We start from the raw sequence: 19,695 nt of genomic DNA, 5'->3' as shown, positions 1-19,695 counted from the left end.
TTGTATGAGATTTTATGGTAATTGTGAAATCAGTGTTCCCATGTGGTTTAGTTGGCACACACATGTGGCTGATTTTTATCTGACACATGCCTCAAGATAGCTTCTTGACTATGTTTTCCTTCACTGCCGAGCATAAAATGTATTATAAACACATGAAAATTGAATGGCCCTTGCCCAGGTTTGAAGCCGCACACTTTGGTTAAGATTTACATGTTTGTACCCACTCTACCATCTCAAATCATTAACACACTAATATAGTTTTTATTTAGGTGATTCATTAACCTTAAACATTCTTTATACCTTAATATAAACTAAGTATAATTTGTATTACCTTGCAAAGGGCATTAGGAACCCCTTATCTGTTGTTACTGACAAAGTTAAATAAAAACATTTTTTATAAAGTACTATACATAATTTAAAACATGTAATATTTATGGTTTCGTGTACAAGGTTTGCCGAAGATGTTGAACTAAGAGTTTTTAGAAATGATATATAAAGACAGCACAACTAAAATCAGCTTTCAATAAATAATGATTAGTGTAAACTAAATTATTCTGTTTAACCTAATTGTGTAAGATAAAGTGGACATCTAAATACATTCAAATTATGCTTTATCTAATAATCTTGCTCATCACAAACTAACATCTTTCTCAATAATAAATGCATTTTTATACCCCAATGTTCTTAATTATTACTTTATAAATTGATACGGCACACATTTTCATGGTAAAGCTTCAATAAACAAACTCACTGAAAGGCAATAGCCAAAGCAGTAAGAAAATGTTTTAAATTAAGAACTTAACTGTATTATTAATGAACTGAGCATATAAATATATAATATGGAGTTCAAGTTCAACTTATATGAAGTTTCTCTTAAATACTTTTTTGCACCTAGCATATGGTGTCAGGTTGGCATAGATAAAATTCAATAAAAAAAATTCACCAATAATCATAACTAGATCCAAAGACTTGTATTCAAACATTTGACTTAAATGTATCAAGGCTTACATGACCTTTTGACATTTTCAAATAAAGTTTTAAGCAATTTACTTTTCTAATAGATTGGTTTGAACAAAATGGTAATAACATTCGTTTAATTAAATAGGGAGGTAAATGATTAGGTATTTCGGAACATGAAAAGTCCTAATTAGATTTCCAAAAATGTTAATAGGGTTGACGTAATTTTAACTATTCTATTGTGTAGGCAGCTAGTTCTATGGAAAAAATCAATACTCGAGCTTCCCACAGAATAGCTAAAAAACATATTCTACAAATGAAATCAATGCGGCATGAAAAAGCCAGGTCGTCTCTTTTAAGCTGGATCTACGAGAGACATCCAGCTTCAGAATGTTACGGGTTTATTAACAATATATTGAAAAGTTGAGATCACAAATGACGCATTTTGTTTCATGTTATTGTTTAGATGCAATTTGAGGCAGATATCCGCGGCGAGTCAATTTTGAATGCGAATGACATAAACTCTTTTGCGGCGGCGTAAAGGATAAACCCAAATGAATGGCCACCATGAAGGGGTCGCGCGTTCGAGCAGGCCCAGACAGAATAGAAAGACTACGACTGCGTACGCACCTGCGTGATTTGAAAGACATTTTGCACTCCTATTAGAAGCTCTTCAAGCTTTCTGTGATGTAACTAAGCAAAAACAACACTTTCTAAGACTTTTTCACTCAGCTGAACACTAGATTCACGAAATATACGAAGCGCTCAGGAGACCACGAAAAATGCGAGTCCTCCATTGATATCGATCGGTAAACGCGATATGTGAACATTGTACACTTCATATCAAGGGGCGCCATTTTGTACGAGTCTGCGCGGTATGGTTTTCTTTTCACATGGAAAGGGAAATCGCCCCTCGGACTGCGGGGGGAAAGAGCTTTTATTTTTGTAAGTAGAGTGATTTAAAGATTTGTTTTTTAGTGAAACTTACCAGTTTTTGTAGGGTTGTTGTAGTTGACTTTATTTTTCGCCCAAAAAAGGGGCGATGAGGAAATATTCCAAGTTTATTTTGGAAAACATTGATCATGTCACGAAGTGGCGCTATCTATTGGAATTTTCAGAAACTAAATTTGACATGTAAATTGTAAACATTTGCGAGTTTTGTGCAAATACTTCTTGTATTTTTTAAGCTATTGTGCTTATATAGTGCTTGCTTCATATTGTAAGAAAAAGAAAAAAACAGTTGTTTGATCAAGACTGTGTAAATAGTGATTTTACCGACTGTGCCCGCGAACACTTAAGCGTTTGTAAAGGTAAATATTTGTTCTTTCAAATTATTTAGATTTTGCATTCTGCTTTGCGCATTTTTGTTTATTATTGTATATTCCAATAACTTTGCTATAAATGTTAAATATATTTTGCTCGAACACTTATGAGTATTCAGACAAAATATATATAACCTTACTTACTTAGCTTAATTTTAAAGTCCCCTGTACTATCCAAATATTAAAAAGTTTGTTAAACATTAAATATAAATTTCGAATTTTGAAAGTAATAAAATAGAGAAAATCTTGTCTAACGTTACATATTAATTTTGTATACTACTCAATAACAGTTATTATCATTATATACATTGGTTTTGCTATATGTACTTAATAAGGTGGGAAAATATATAAACTCAGGTATATGCTTTTGATATATGTGTGCAACAAGTATTTCTGTAATCTATGTAAAGACTAGTAAATGATTACCTGACAATAGAAATATTAGGTAATGTGATGCAATAATTCTACACTTACTTATAATATATATATATACATTTTTAATATGGTATGTGATGTTCCCTCTCTAAAAACTTTCTCTTTTATAGCATTTTTTTTACTTAAATGACTGGACAGTTTTTAATAAAATTTGGACTAAAGTATAATTAAATAAATTATTAATTGATGCCTACCAAAACAGGGCTTCTGCTAGTTAAGTATGTATGGAAAGAGATGATATGGATTTGTATAAGACCAACTAGTGCATCTACATGTATAATGTTTATACAACTTTTATTTGAAAGTGAATAACAATTTTATTATGCATAATAAAAATCGTAAATGGTTGAGAACTGCTATAATACAGCTTTTGATTTGTTTTATATTAAAAAAAAAATCATAACACAACTGATACATTAAGAAAATGTTGCATAAACCACCTATCAAAAATAGATTGTTATTATTTTCCTTTTTAGATTGTGAACCAACATATGTTTTAAATTATTTAAATTAATTTTGCTTTTTGGAATGCTTTGCCTGAGTCTGTATTTCCCGATAGGTACAATGTTGGTGTCTTCAAATCGAGAGTAAACAGGTTTCTTATAGGCAAGCGTGCTACATCTTAGACCGATGTCGATGCTTAACATCAGACAAGTCAACGGTCAAACGCTGGCCTATTAATAGTAAAAAAAAAAAAGTTAAGAAAAATAGATCAATGGTAGGACTTAGATTGGACCAAGAAGGAAGCATTGCTGTATTTGAGTTTTATGTGTTACAATATCGATTATTAAATATATTGTTGTCCCTTTTTACATTAACATTCACAAGTAATTTTGACGGGTACCTAGACTTCTTAACTAAGCGTTAATAAAATAATTTGGTATAATATATTTTTTAAAACAAATACTAGTATTATTTGCAAAATTTTAGCTTAATTCTTGAGCAGAACTAGTTCAAAATTTAATTCTATTTGACTACACATTAACAGTTGAAGTTAAATAAAAGTTTATAAATAAAAAGTCTAATTGGAAATAAAATGGGTCTCTATAATTATGTTACTTATAATTTCAAAAACACTGGTAATTGATTGTATTAATGTAAAGGTTAAACAATTAATACAACTGAATATATTTGTCATCATATATTTAATTTATAATATTTTTTTTTAATATCTAAACTTACATCTAAATGACTAATTTAGTTATTGATACAAAATCTGTATAAAAAGTTCTTATAAAAATAATGAAATCACAAGTTACATCTGCTGACGTGTTATTATTGTATTGCTTTTTTTTTATCGCGGCCTCTTGAACTCGCCAGATTCTTCTGAAGATCCTGTAAAAAGATAAATATGTTATAGTAGTACTGAGTGGTTCTCTTATAAATAATATCTTGTTAATATTACACCACAAAAACTATCACCACAACCTTCTCCTCAAAAAAGGGAGAGGAGGCCTTAGCCCAGCACACACAGGCACACAGGCTGTTACTGTTAGTACACCACAAATCTTTAAGCACTACAATTATCAATCATGACAATAGTAGTGTTCTTTTTTTATTATATTTCATTTAGTTTTGTTTCCTTACTAAGAAACAGTTTTATAAGGAGAAATGTAACACAATATGAAACTTACGAATATGTGTTACATGTACATATTAACTGTAAAACTTGTAAAGCTAAACATGGCAAATATGAGATAGTTTTTAAATTAATATATGATGTTAGTTTTATAATTTAAAAATGTAAACCGTAAGTTCGATGGCAGAAGCGCCCCCGCCAGCCGGGCTCGCAGCGACACGCGCCGGCGCGACACACGCCGTGGCGGCACGCGCGCGCGCAGTCGCCGGCGCGGCGCCCCACCTCGCAGTGGTTGCCGCCGAGCCCCGCGGGGCAGCGGCACTTGTTGACGCCTTTGCACTTGCCCCCGTTTAGACAAGGGATCACGCATTTCGCTGCCGATTTTAAATTCGATTAATGCTACTGTATATTTAAAGTTTTTACATGGAGCTTAGTTCAACTTAAACCAAATTATCAAATGATTTAAAAAAAATAAGGCTATTTTAAATATAGAAAAATCGTACTTACAAAATTCGCAGCGACGTCCATAATATCCTTTTGGACATTCACACGTATCTTTCTGTATACACTTCCCGCCATTTAAACATTTCTGCGAACATATTCCTGAAACAATATGAAATATCGTTATTTCTATTTTTCAGATTAACCGAATATGTTCCGACGACAATTTCTCTTACATCAAGTGAGGAGAGCACATTCGACAACATGGCAGAAAAATCCTCAAGTAAGTCTATTTAACAAAAAATGTCATACGTAATGAACAAATTACAGTGCATAGGCGCACGCCGCACAGGCATTTGTGCAAAGAGCACAATCTTTCTGCCTTGTTGTTGTAATCCGACACTATTGTATTAACTAAAATAAAATATTTAAAAAAAAAACTGAAAGTTGCGACACAATATTATACTCTTGCTATAATTTCTCTTTTTTTTAATAATATTAGTTTTAATTTTGTCTTCAGCTGGACGCAATAATTCGTGTAGACCATGCTGGCGAACTTGGGGCGGATCGTATATACGCAGGGCAGATGGCAGTCCTGGGGAACACGGCTGAGGGGCCGCTGATCAAACACATGTGGGAGCAAGAGATTAAACACAGGGAGAAATTTGAAGAACTCATCTCGAAATATCGCGTGAGACCAACCGTTATGACCCCTCTATGGAATATTGCAGGATTTGCGCTTGGAGCTGGTTAGTAATCGAACAATTTACTTGGTGGTAGGTCGGGGTAATTACCGGGCACTCGTCATATGGTCTACCGATAAACAGTACTACTATAGTACTTGGTATTGTTGTGTTCTGGTATGAAGGGTGACCGAGCCAGTGTAACATGCATAAGGAACATAACATTAGTTTCCAAGGTTTGTGTAGAGCATAGGCGATGTAAGGTAACGTCAATATTTCTTACATGACCAAAGTCTATGGGCAATGGTGCCTACTTATCGTCGATGACCTTTTTTTCTCCGCCTATCTATTTGATATAAATAATATATGAGTAGGTGTATATTTTAATTTTTTACTTTTTTTCCATAGACACTTCGCAGAGAGAAGAATAAACTGTACTATCCTTGCTAACTTATTCTTGCGTTGCTCACCACTCCAAGCGTCATTGACCATGGATCTATGTTATATCATATGTGATTTTACACTGGCTCACTCTTCAAACCCATAGACAATACAAATAATTAATGTTTTACTTTCGAATAAATGATAAGTGGGTATTGCCTACCAACATTTGCTTGCATAATGTCTTGCTAATATTTTGTAAGATATACTTATAACGTTAAGACTTATTTCTAAAGCATAGCTCACAAACTGATTTGTTATGCGCCCATTTGTGTGCTTCTCATTTGATCAATGTATGCAAATAAATAAACTTGAAGTGTCTATGATTTCAAAATAACTGTCTCTTTTTAATATTAATGCGGCTATTTGCGAGTGTACAGCCATTTGTTTTTTTTTTAATTTTAGACAACCGCGCTGCTACCCAATAAATTACATATTTTATAAGTATAATTCAAATAGGCATTATGTAAGTTGAAATGGCAGATTTTGAAGGATTCCCGTCACAAACTGAATTCCACGCCGGCAAAGCTGTAGGTTTTTTGAATGTAATCTTGCATTAACAATAAGAAAGAGACATATACGTCTGTAACTATTCAGCCGCTATTATATATCTTTTGTTATTATATAAGTTTAACATAACGAATTCAATTTTTATAATATATTATTTATTATACACAGGTACAGCATTATTAGGAAAGGAGGCAGCGATGGCGTGTACTGTCGCAGTCGAAACTGTCATAGTGGACCATTACAATGACCAGCTCCGGACCCTCATGGAAGACCCGAACGTGGACAAAGAAATCCTTGAAACGATCACCAAGTTCAGGGACGAGGAACAAGAACACCACGACACGGGCATCGACCACGGAGCCGAACAAGCGCCCTTCTATAAAGCCTTAACTGAAGTCATCAAGACAGGTTGTAAGGTTGCTATATCCATATCGAAAAAGATTTAGATAGTGACGGTCAGCAAAATAAATAAATTTACTTTTTTTTCTGATGTCAATTTTTAGTTTTTTTTTAGTGAATTACAGTATTTGTTGCAATATTTTAATTTTGAATGCTCTGATTCATGGGGATCGTTTGTCAGCATAGTACGAGTTAATATGCTGAATGTAACGACAGTTTTTTTTTTATTGCTGAGCAACTATACACGGTGTGTTAAATAAATACAAATATTATTGACTGCAATGTTACGGGTTGTTTCAAATAAATACTTGTAGTTTTTCTAAATGTAGATAGAGTATTATATTTTTTAAGGAAGACGAGCGTTTTATTTTTTGCTACATTTGTCATAATTTATCTTCAAATATATGTTACTAAATAATATTGAAAATATTAACAAATGCGTTGTTTGCTTTTTGCCGGTTCTTAATATTTAATTAATTTTGTAAAAATATAATCTTATTTAGTTATTTATTTTAATTTATTTTTGTCTTTGTTTATTTTTGTCGCGGACACAGTTGGCAGCTTATACCAAGACGTCGGTATATAGACATAAGGGCGATTTTCATCTGATACAAACAGGTTTACTCACGATGTTTGCCGCCGCCAAGTAACAAATGAATTTTAAACACAAATTAATCACACGAAAACAGATGTGCTTGCATGTAAGTATTCGGTTAAGATTCACGCGTTAACTTCTGGGCCAGTTGTATAGCTATTGGTTAAGTATATAAGTAACGCATATAGGCGGACCTCCCTCGCAGTGGCGGCCCTGGTAGCCGGGCGGGCACGAGCACAGGCCGGGCGCCGTGCAGTTCCCGCCGTTCATGCACTGCGGGTAGCACAGCGCCGTGCGGCAGTGCTGCCCCATGTAGCCCTCGGGGCACTGGCAGATCTTGTCGCTGTTGCACCAGCCTTGGTTTGCGCACTTCTTGTCGCACTCCGGGTCGGGCCCTGCGGGGCGATTGCGCGTTAACCGAAAATACAATACTGCCCCGTTTTAAGCTGAACCTTCAAGTTAATTCGTTTTATATTATTTATCGTGCAATAAAAAATGATTGTGATTTTTAAAAAGCGAAGCGGTAGAAGCGTTATGTAAATATAAAGCGAGCAAGTGTACCAACCTAAAAAACGCAATCTGCTGTGAGTAGAGGAACCGTGAACTCAGCCAGTCTGCGAGCTCGGCGAAATGTGCCCGGAAAACAATGGATTCGGTTAATACGGCCTGACGCGCACGTGGGCCAGCTGTGCGGGCGCAGACTTATTACTACTTAGGAGTGAAACGAACACTTCAAACGTTGACACTTTTTTATTCTGGATCCTGGATAGAAACTTGCTGATACTTTGCTAAATCTTAAGATTATTCTAAACATGACAAAAGTAAAAATGGATGGTTATCTGTTGTTAACCGCTGTCTACAGACCAAGTTGGCTCATCTATTTTATTTATTATGAAAGGGGGGAAATTAAACTTAGTCAAAAAGTAAATAATTTAAAAAAATATTATCCCATAGATGTGCACAGCACAAAAATATATCTTAGAAAAAGAATAGGCGATTTTCAATCACACGTGCTATTGGTAATTTATCAAGTACCTGAGTCCTATATCACGTTTTGAAGTTATGTCTAGTGTTATTGTTCAATATTATAAAAATAAAATTAATAACTATAAATCTTAAACAATGGAACGATAAAACGTCAATCATAGTATTGTTCCTGAATGCTTGAATAGAACCACAGCTTAACGGTGTAATATGAACATTGGCGCGCAATTCGTCTATACAATTCATACAACATAGGTTGAACAGTTACTATTATTAATGATTACTATTAAATTCATTACTTAAATTATCCCTTTTACATCCCAGGCTAGTCTGAGCCCTGGACTGTGAATTGGTTATGTTGAATTTCGCAATAATAATGAATAAAAAAATTTTTTATTAAAAAATATTTTTTATCTATTTCTCTAATAATACAGATTAAATATTTACACGTTTAATTTTTTAAATAAAATATTTACTAAATCATAATTTTTATAAATTTATGATTTAAAAATAGAATGATTTTATTAAGTTTACAAATACTGGATAGCTGTCAATTTGACGTTCCCTCAAATTATGCCGTCCAACCATAACAAGTTTTATTGTCATGGATTTATTTCTAAATCCTTCCCTATAAATGTAGCTTTAAGGTTCTAATATTTTATATATTATAATAATATTTCAGATATCTATTTAATAATGAAATAAATTAAGTGTGTCTATTTGTCTAAAGGTACTAGATATATCGTTATTAGTAGCGAAGCAACACTTTTCGCTGTCAATGAACGTTTTTAGTGATCTATACGAAAATTATATTTTATATAATGGAAGAAGCGTAAAAAATTAAATTAATAAGCTTAAAAGAGACTTTATTTAGATGTTAAAAAAGGCGTTGCTTATGGATAGTTATGATTTCCTATTTTATATCTAAATTATAAATATATAAAGCATTACGAATGTACTTCCAACATTGTAATCGATAAAACCGACTAATAAATTGAGTCTTTACTTTTAATAATAATATTTAATTGTTCAGAGATTTGTATATTTCTAACAAGTAACAAGTTAAGCTGAATTCAATGAAAATAGAGACATTTAAAAATTATTCGCATTTAAACATACAAACACGTACATACACTAGGATAAATCACTGAAGATATTTATAGCAAATATCACATAAAATAAAATAAATTAGATACAATGTAAGTCATTGTTAACATCATTATATATTGTAACTAAGGTTCTGATCCCGTGCGTCGTAACGTGATTATTATCACCGTTGTCAATAAGTAGACTACCAAAGACAAAAAAAAAAACAAGCAAACCGAGCTTTAAATATGAACAAGAAAAATCAATTACAATATTAGGAAGAACATTCGTACGAGTGTTAAAAATGCGTTGGCGATACAATACCTGTCCTTTCTAAATACACACCTCTCTGTGCGCATTCCTTCTTTAGGTTTAGTCTCAGGGGCGTGCCCTTCAACGGGGTGCCACGACCGTTTTTGAGCACTAGCCCTATTTCAAATGTTGCCACACCACTCACGTTTCCCATACATGGCAAGAATATACTGAACTCTGTGAACAATTTAAACAAACACAATATAAAATGGATGACTACTTAAATGAACAGCAAGAAAAACTGTACGTATGTTAATTTATTATTATGGGATTGCAGTCTTACAAATGGGCCCCTTAAGACAGTGGTGGTTGTGGGTACCTATGTACCATTACTATGTAACACTTACATGTTTAATTGATAGTCTGAATATCAGATACTATACAGGTCTAGACTTTCCGGTATATACCGGTGGTAGGGCTTTGTGCAAGCTCGTCTCGGTAGGTACTCATCAGATATTCTACCAAAAAACAGCAGTACTTGATATTGTTGTGTTCGGTGTTTGAAGGGTGAGCCAGTGTAATTACAGGCAAAAGGGACATAAAATCTTATATTCTAAAAGTTGGTGGCGCATTGGCTATGTAAGCGATGATTAACATTTCTTACAATGCCAATGTCTAAGGGCGTTGGTGACCACTTACCATCAGGTGGCCCATAAGCTCGCCCGCCTTTCTATTCTATAAAGAAAAAAATTGTTGCTAATATCATTTCATTCCTCAAAATTTATTTGCGAAGCAACACTGTTATAATGCTAAAATAGTACGCTTGTACATGTATGTACCTTCCGTAAAAAAAGATTCGTAAACAGTGTACGTCTCAATTTCCACCTCTGAAACCCGTTAATCTTTAGTTAGTACTCATTGAAATTATTCTTAAAAACTATAAAATGCGATACCTACCTTTAGAGGCTTTAGGCACCCGGCCCTGTGTTTTGATGGATAGGAATGGTGGCTTCAAGACCTTAGGGTCAGATGACGTCAGTGTATCAAAGTTATAGAAGTACCGCTTCTTTGAACGCCAAGTAAAATTGACGTAACCCACTTCAGAGGGTATCACAGGTAGTTTGTGGGAGAAATTAGGTTCGAGTATGTAAGGCGATATGTTGCCGTTTAATATTGCGAATACTTGCATTGATATACCTGGAAATGGTTAACATTTTGTTTAAATTAAGCACTTCGTTTAAATGCATTTGGTTAATTTACGATATAACTCAGAAAGCTTTCTTTAATCGTTTTTGCTGAGCAAAATCTCCTCCTAAGAAGGTTTGGAACTTATTCCATGACGCTCCATAAATGCAGGTTAGTGGGTAAGTAGACAACATCATTCGACGTATGCAGATTTCCCCGAGATATTTTCTTTCATCGCCAGGCACAAGATTAATTATAAACACAAAAGGCGCTACAACTTAACCGTGCTTGTTCGTTGCTTGTTTGAAGCCACGATTGTTAAGAGTTATTTTGTTATATCCACTGGCTGCGTTCGTACAAAAACCATACAGTAACAGCCCGTTAATGTCCCACTGCTGGGCTAAGGCCTCCTATCCCTTTTGAGGAGAAGGTTTTGAGCTTATTCCACCACGCTGCTCCAATGCGGGTTGGTAGAATACACATGTGGCATAATTTCAACGAAATTAGACATATGCAGGTTTCCTCACGATGTTTTCCTTCACCGTAAAGCACAAGATGAATTATAAACCCAAATTAAGCACATGAAAATACAGTGGTGCTTGCCCGGGTTTGAACCCACGATCATCGGTTAAGATTCACGCGTTCTAACCACTAGGCCATCTCGGCTTTCTGACAAAAACCATAGACAAAATAAAACCAATTGTAGGTATTATCATTATAAAAACTAGTTTGTAAATTCTCAACAAAAAGTTTTATTAAGCAATTTTGCTAAATTATGATTTTTATTGTTAATTGTGTGTTATTAATTAAGAGTTTTTTTAATAATTATGTAATAAAAACTAAAATTACTCGCTTACTTTGCACGTTAATTACTGTTGTTACAAATTATTCAGATAATATAATCTGTTAACTAATTCTTGTACACAAATAAAATAGATACAGAATAAACATAGCATCTTTATAATGTTTCTTTGAATTTATGCATTTTTATATATTATCTACTGTAATTCAGATATCGATTTATATTCGGGTATATAGGTTAATTCCGAACCGGTGGTAGTTTCTATTTTGACAATCAATAAGTAAGTTTAATGCTTATATATGGAATAAATGATTTTGATTTGGTTTGAGTTTGATTAAATACCAATAAAGTGTGGGCAAGTAAAACACTAACCTAACAGTATTCTTATTGACTATTAACGGGGTCCGTAAGATAACTGATATGAGGTCATAATCTTGCCGCGTAAAGCCAAGATGTCTGCAGGTCATGATCAAGTTATAATATATCACAGATAATAGGGAAGTTAAGTATGTACTTAGGTTTTAGTAAAGTTCAATTTGTATAAATATTTATGATTATTCTTTTAATGGTATAAAATGATTTATCTTAGGCTAATTATTTAGAAAAAATGTTTATAAGGAACTAACACCTTACACATTTCAGTTAAGTATCGTAATCAATGTCGCACATCACATTCTGACATATTACGAGTAGAAGTTCGATGAGTTTAATAGTTTAGGTTACTGTTAGGAATATGTCGTATTGTTAAAAAGTGCTACATTATTCTCAACCAATCCTTGATAAGATCAGGCTACGTGTCACTAGCATATGGTCTATTTTGGATAGCTATGTAAGGTTAACACCTAAATCGTGGATAGTTGAATGAACCACTGCTGGGCTAAGACTAAATGTTTTGGATCTTATTCCAACATGCTGCTCCAATACGAGTTGGTGGAATACGCATGTGGCAGAATTTCAGTGAAATTAGATGCATGCAGGTTTCATAACGATGTTTTCCTTCACAGTCACGAGATGAATTAAGAACATAAATTAAGCACATAAAAATTCAGTGGTGCTTGCCCGGCTTTAACCTCACAATCATCGGTTAAGGTTCACGCGTTTTAACTACTGGGCCATCTCGGGTTTTTACATATACCATACTTTTGTGACATACAGCAACAATAATTCAGGTACATTCTCCCTAAACCTATGCAGCTCTTATGTTTTAAGGTTGAGATCTGCCATTAATAAACGCTAGGCTGGCTTATTTTTTTCTTCAATAGTTTATTATGCAAACTCACCACTAAACATCCTCACTTGCCGTTCATCAATCCAAAGCGATATGTCTGAGTTCTGCCTCTCGGGGTCCTTGTAATCCCGTCGACCAGCTCCCATGGTAAGCGACATCGCCAGCGCCACTCCTGCGCACACCCGTGCCGCGAATGACGCCGACGGCCACATTCTGAATAACATAAATTTTGAATTATAATAATTGGCAATGATGGAATCAATATTTAACATACGTATACAAATTATGTAGCTATACATGTCGTACGGTTTCCGGTACAGTACGGTTTCACTGGTGGCCCACTCATCAGATATTCTACCGCAAAACAGCATTACTTGTCATTTTTGTGTTCCGGTTTGAAGGGTGAGTAAGCCAGTGTAATTACATTCACAAGGGACATAACATTTTAGTTCCCAAGGTTGGTGGCGCATTGGTGATGTAAGCGATGGTTAACATTTCTTACAATACCAATGTCTATGGGAGTTGGTGACCACTTACCATCAGGTGGCCCATATGCTCGTCCGCCTTCCTATTTTATAAAAAAAAACAGTAGAAAAGATCATCGACTTTTACTCAAACGTGTAAGTGTTATGTACATGTTTGTATTACATACATACTTTTTTTTTCTTCATTTTGCATTATTCTAGCAATAACTAAAATTCATTAGTAACTTGAATATGTTTACAGTTTAAATTTAAGCACATTAATACTTAGTACATTTTTAAACGTTCAAAAGTGATTTGAGCCACCTTTTTGTTTCTTTAAGTAAATAATAATTAATTAAAAAATATTCCAAAGTATAGATAAAAAATAAAGCTCATAAATTATAAAGTACGTTTGCCCGAAATACATTACGTAACTCTATTATAAATATAAAGTACGGATGGCAGCCCTAAACTCAGCGGACAGCTTTTCTTGCCAATTTTTACCTGTTACATACAGAATTAAGAGTACGTTTTGTAACTCGCTATAAATATGCATTTACGCCTTTCCCCCAAATGATCTTTGGGAATTACCAGCACCGAGTGCGTCGGAATACCCGAAATCATTTAATTGAAATTGAATTTAAATAATAAGTTTGAATAAAGCATTTTTTAAGAACACATTGAAAAAGTCCTATTTTTAAAGATTAACTTATGTTAGAAATACTTATTTATGTACTTCATTTAATATATTTAATAATTACATATTTCTATATTGTATTTGATTTAATAAAAATATAATCGGTTTCAGAACGTCATTAGTATTGTTTGGTAAAAAAAAATAGTTTTCCCGCGCATATATAAAAAACGGAGAACTGAACGATTGTCATCGAATTGATAATATATCATATATTTTGTTTTAATTAAATTGAAAATACTTCAATTTAATTAAAACACTTACTTTTAATAAGTTATTATATTTAACAAATATTTAATTAATTTAATAATACTTCTACGGGTATATTTATAACTTATATTCATATTGACCGCTCGACTTAAGCGTAAAGCTTGTGTTAGAAGTGGGAATTTTATTTTTGTATAAAAATATTCCGAACAAGGAACAATGACATTTATACTTCACAAAACCTTTTTTTTTAAACAAAATGGTAATCATTATCTACATTAAAAACCTGTTAAATCTTGAATACAATAGAAATGTAGTTTAGTAAATATATAAAAAGCTGGAAATATCTATTGGTTTATAAAAAGGTTTTGTTTTTTTTCAAAACCAAACATAACTTTAACACTACATTAACCGAAATGTATAACCAAATAATAAGCGTGTAACTGGCGTATAATATGTTTGTTGACCATACAAATAGTGGGATGACGTTCGAGACAAAAAAAAACTAAAATTATCACAGTTAACATAATTGATTGGGACCGTTCGAGACGTGCTCCCACAATGAAGTAGTCGTGAGAAACGCTCGACGCGTGAAAAAACCCGACAACTTCATTAAATAACCCCTGTCAAAAGTAATGTCTAATACTTTTTTTTTCTCGCTCCCGATGTCGAATTATACTAACAAAAGGTGTTAACAAAAAAAAAATAGTCACACGAATACAAAGTCAGGGGCGTTAAACTATTTTTTCTAGTTTTGTCTAGTAGATCCATTAATATTTTACTTTTCTTTGTATATTGCATACGTTTTATAAAAATAATGTATTAATTTGCCAAATTGTAGGTAATATCAAGATAATAATATTAATTATTTACATTTACACAATCGACTGTCACCGACAGAGTGCAAATATTTCTACTAGTATGATATGCTAAAATTATGATCATGCAATTTTAAAGTGTAATAGGAAAAAATTATTATATTTAAAAAATGACAAATTTGTCAAAACGTAGGTAAATATATTTGTGAATAAATTAAATTAAAAATCGTTAAAACTCTATAGTTTTAATACCTATTTAAATTCCTTGACATTGACAATGTACCCATTTTACATTGTAACACAGTAGGCCAGCATTGGGACATTAACAGGCTGTTACTGTACTGTATTATATACATTTTTCATTTATTACGAACGAGATAACCAAAAACAATGTTTTTCAAGTTATATTTACTTTTCAATTTAATTATACTAATAATTATATCAATATCAATAAAAAAACATATCAAATTACAACAAAATTAACATTGAATGCTTTCATTCAATTAACTTCAATATTTTATTAATAAAATTCATTATCAGCATAACAGTTTACAGATAACCTATAAAGACCCATAATAATAATTAGTGCAAACATTGACAACTGATAATATTTGTCACATCAAATTCAATAGGGTTGTCGACAAAGTAAAATATTTTGCATACTTACTACATTAATAAATAACAATTATTAAAAAATGCTTACAAGCCTTATTTCTTATATTTTGACTATTTTTATTATATTTTTACTATATAATTATGTTAAGACAGTGTAATGTTATAAAAACAAATGATCCGAAAAAAAGAAAAGTTGAAGAAGTCTCTGTTGGATATAACATGTGAATGCATATAGTAAGCTGAGTAAGTGCATATTAATAACCACCAAATATATTTTTTTAATTACTATTTAGCAAGTGAGCTGGTTCGTGGTCAAGCAGTGGGATATTAACAGACCACAATTTTTTTTTAACAAAAGAAAGTTCAAGTAGGTTCAAGGACTACCAGTCATTCCTTAAATTATTAATATCGTATTTTTTAACACGTTAATGAATTTTTTAAGCTGAGTAAATAAGGATAATGGATATTTTCATAGTTTTATTTACATTTGACCAAGATGTATTTGTAAAGCCTTGACTCTGACTAACAACCTTTAGTTATAAATATAAGCAATATATAAATAAGTTTTGTATATACATTGAAGTGAATAAATATATGCTTGAATAGTAAATAATACGGGATTTATAAGAATAACCAGTCAATTAATTGTCCTGTAGTCGCTGAATGCTCAAAAAAATCTGTATAATCTCCTACAATAGTTTTGAAATATATACAAACTTTGGCCGTCATTACACGGATACAGTTAAAGTTCTATCCCATTTTATGTTATTTATTTTTTTGAAATAGCTAAATATAAAGTTACAATGATATGAGTATTCGATTTGTATGAAATCAGTCTATAATAATTGTAATAACGTACGCCCTGAACTTAACTTGAAAATAAGAAGTTTACCAGACAATTTTAATTACTAATAAAATGTTGAAGCTTTGGTTGTGGTTATAATTCTTGCACAGATTAAATTCAACAATCGATTGATATATATATCCATCATTGATATATGCCAAGTCCGTTCAAGTGCTATTTTAGAGTCTGCAGTGTCATATTTATTATTATATACTTTAATTATTACTATTAATTCGATCTCATGTTTTTTTTTCGTAATCGGATCGCTTTGTTATTTGATAATATTATATCATGAGTTAAAAAAACAGTCTAAGGTATAAATATGTAGAAACTACCTTAAACATTATAATAAATTATTAGTTTATTTTTGTTTTGACAAACAGTATCTATCGTACCTACAAATAATAAATCTTATAATTATTAAAATCTTAAAATTATTAAAATCAATCCATCGACATAAATTTGTCGATAATTCTGAATCACTGAATAAAAATACAATTTGCGGTTTTGAATGTCACATCTACGATGCGACGAACATTTCCTGTGATAAGGGACGTTGCAAGCGAATGACCCCATGCGATTTTGCGAAACTAATGCCGACGCGGTGGTTATCGAAGTGTTGAAACTTTATACTCTACTTTATACCCACCAATTTGGTCAACTTACGCCTACGTACCTAAATACCTAATTTATTTTTTAAAAAACACATTGTCATTGGTCCTAGGAATTATTTGCGAATAACAGTGTATTATTTATTGCCATCGCATTTATTACTGTTACTTAAATAGTAATCAATGCGATGGCATTGGTTGGTTATTGACGATCTTTGTGACTAAAAAAAAATATAATAATATTAATTATTTTACCAAAATTAGAAATGGTAAAAAAAGGTTCGACACCCCTGCCAGGCACTTGTTAACTTAACCAGCCGTTGAGCGGACTCGTTCGGGAACAGGTAACCGAGAAAAAAGTAAAAAACAAGGTCCGGCTGACGGCCGCGACCGCTCCTGTCCGTCGACTAAGGACGCCTATACATGACTTTATTATTATTTTAATTTATTTACTGAACATATGACAAACAAAAATATTTTTTATGAATTTATAGAAAAATATGTATAATTAACTCTTGATTTAATATTTTATAACAAGCATAAACAGGTATTTTTTAATTTTATATTATATTTGAATAGGTTAAAATATTGGTGTAAATGAATGAATAAAGTATAATTATATTAAAATATATTGTTAATGTCTTTAATATGCATTCAACATGCTAGTCGATAGGATTCTTCAATCAAAATCAACAATCTTACTATGATTACACATTGTAATTAAAGATATTTATTTTTATATTTATATCAGACAAATAACTTATTTTTTCGAAATAAAATATTATAGTGCTAACCGAGATTTAATTTAATAGTTAATAATTTAAAAGTAGAAATTAAAAAAAAACCTATGAATAGCAAAATATTTAGCGAAAATTTTACTTACTACATAAACTTTATTCAGTAACTTGTTTCTTTAATCGAAATACATAATCTTTTATTGATACGTATCGTATTATTATTAAGTCATAAAACAGATAATTTAGGTATAATGAAGAAACATTAGATAAATGTAAAATCTATATACGTATCAGTATTTAAATGGCTAATATAATGATTTTTATTACTGACATTTAAAATATCACATGACATGTCAGTAATGTAAGCGAAAAAATAAGATTAGTAAAATCGTGATTCCTTCCATGTGTAAGCTATGTAATTTTAAGAATGGTATGATTTACATAAATATGGTTTTGATTTGACTATTTTTATAAAATGTAAGAAAATCAACAAGACAAATAAATTATAATTTAAAGTAGGGTTAAGTGTTTTATAAAAGGCTGTTTATTGATTTGCTCTCAGTTCGTTTTGTGCATTGGTAGCAAAATCAACTGAAGGTGAGATTGTTGTACTATCTTTATATTTCATTGTATTAATTTATAATGTTATAATGTGGTTTACAAAAATGAATATACTTAGTGATGTGTTTGTCTTGTTTTATTTAAAAAAGGATAATAGAATTCAACACATGTAAGGATATACCCATGCCATAAATACATTTCATCGATACTGTTGTGGTCGTGTAGCAGTTTGTAAAGCCACACGAGTGCGGTAGTTTAATCCAGCACCATTCTTTTTATCACTTCAATTCATTCAATTTTTGTTTTATATATACATTGAAATGATAAATTGTTTGTTAACTGTACTCTCGTATATAATGCTACAATATCAAGAATGAAAATCGGCGAATGTTTAAATAATCTTAAGATTAAAAACAGTTTATTATCTTTAACTTAAGAATTAATTTAAGAATTATTTCATACAAAAGCCTGTAATTTAAAATCAATTTTAAAAACCTAATTGTATAAAATTGTATGCAAATTTTATTAACGGATCGCTTTGCTGCTATGTTATTTACATAATTGATATTCACGCTTGGAAGTTGGAAACCAGTTTAAGTGCAAATCGTTTATCAATGACCTAATATAGTGAACAGCCAGCTTTACCTGGACATGATGCACACTTTACAGTTCAACATATTATGATCCAGGGACACTATTAATAAACTATGTTTACAGATTTTCTCGGCACCGCCACATAGTATTGTTTACATTTTTACGCGTTTAATCTTAGCGTTTATGTGAAAGAGGTAGTTTTTAAAAAATATACTTAATTCAGATTCGTTATAAAATTTTAATGTTTTTATTTTAATATGCACATACAGATTACAAATGATATTTATAAAACAACTACTTGTTTTGGTTAAAAATTAAAAAAAATATTTAGGCATAAAAAGCAATTATTAAAATTATAAAAACAAAAAACCCAAGAATGCACACGATCCTAATCTATAAAGCAATTAAACACATAAGTGGGATCAATGTTCTCAGGTATTCTGAACAAAATTCGCGAAGGCTATTATTTTTTCTAAATATAATTCGTACCTGATATATATTCTGTGGTAAATATATGAACACGGTTATAAATCACGCGGTCATATTTTTAAATTCACTGCACAGATCGAGAACTGAAACCGTGTTTTTTTTAACGAATTTAAACAAAGCGCACACGTGCTGTTCTAAACACGATTGGACACGGACTGCCGC

At 31.8% G+C, this 19,695-nt stretch overlaps 3 protein-coding genes across 16 annotated transcripts in view; 1 reads left to right on the top strand and 2 right to left on the bottom strand.

The window, feature by feature from the left end:
- LOC126770024 (DNA-binding protein Ewg) overlaps positions 1-2,055 on the bottom strand; it is a 15,187-nt gene extending 13,132 nt beyond the window's left edge. For 2 of the 11 annotated variants that reach the window (XM_050489175.1, XM_050489182.1), the window contains exon 1: positions 1,588-1,798. The gene's annotated coding sequence lies outside the window, so the exon portion shown is untranslated. Of the gene's footprint in view, positions 1-1,587; positions 1,803-1,945 lie in introns of those variants that run through there. The other 9 variants (XM_050489215.1, XM_050489224.1, XM_050489156.1 and 6 more) reach the window with 8 other exon arrangements.
- On the top strand, positions 1,886-7,121 carry LOC126770518 (5-demethoxyubiquinone hydroxylase, mitochondrial). Of its 2 annotated transcripts, none has more exons than XM_050489954.1 (4): positions 1,886-1,902; positions 4,935-5,017; positions 5,255-5,483; positions 6,537-7,121. In XM_050489954.1, exons 2-4 carry the CDS (start codon positions 4,946-4,948, stop codon positions 6,812-6,814), a joined length of 579 nt encoding a protein of 192 aa, XP_050345911.1. In that variant the 5' UTR covers positions 1,886-1,902; positions 4,935-4,945; the 3' UTR covers positions 6,815-7,121. The 2 variants fall into 2 exon arrangements, with proteins under 2 accessions (XP_050345911.1, XP_050345902.1); XM_050489945.1 differs by lacking the exon at positions 1,886-1,902 and adding an exon at positions 2,072-2,267.
- LOC126770323 (protein shifted-like) lies at positions 3,847-19,695 on the bottom strand. Of its 3 annotated transcripts, XM_050489699.1 has the most exons (8): positions 19,534-19,695; positions 12,952-13,112; positions 10,642-10,881; positions 9,757-9,921; positions 7,557-7,757; positions 4,801-4,896; positions 4,464-4,667; positions 3,847-4,049 (listed from the first exon to the last, which is right to left on the bottom strand). In XM_050489699.1, exons 2-8 carry the CDS (start codon positions 13,109-13,111, stop codon positions 4,009-4,011), a joined length of 1,107 nt encoding a protein of 368 aa, XP_050345656.1. In that variant the 5' UTR covers position 13,112; positions 19,534-19,695; the 3' UTR covers positions 3,847-4,008. The 3 variants fall into 3 exon arrangements, with proteins under 3 accessions (XP_050345656.1, XP_050345649.1, XP_050345665.1); XM_050489692.1 differs by lacking the exon at positions 19,534-19,695 and having other exon boundaries at positions 12,952-13,125; XM_050489708.1 differs by lacking the exon at positions 19,534-19,695 and having other exon boundaries at positions 9,778-9,921; positions 12,952-13,125.

This window comes from Nymphalis io, chromosome 1 (assembly GCF_905147045.1).
Source record: "Nymphalis io chromosome 1, ilAglIoxx1.1, whole genome shotgun sequence".
In the NCBI taxonomy this organism is placed as follows: domain Eukaryota; kingdom Metazoa; phylum Arthropoda; class Insecta; order Lepidoptera; family Nymphalidae; genus Nymphalis; species Nymphalis io.
This window is presented reverse-complemented; position numbering and strand designations above follow the sequence as displayed.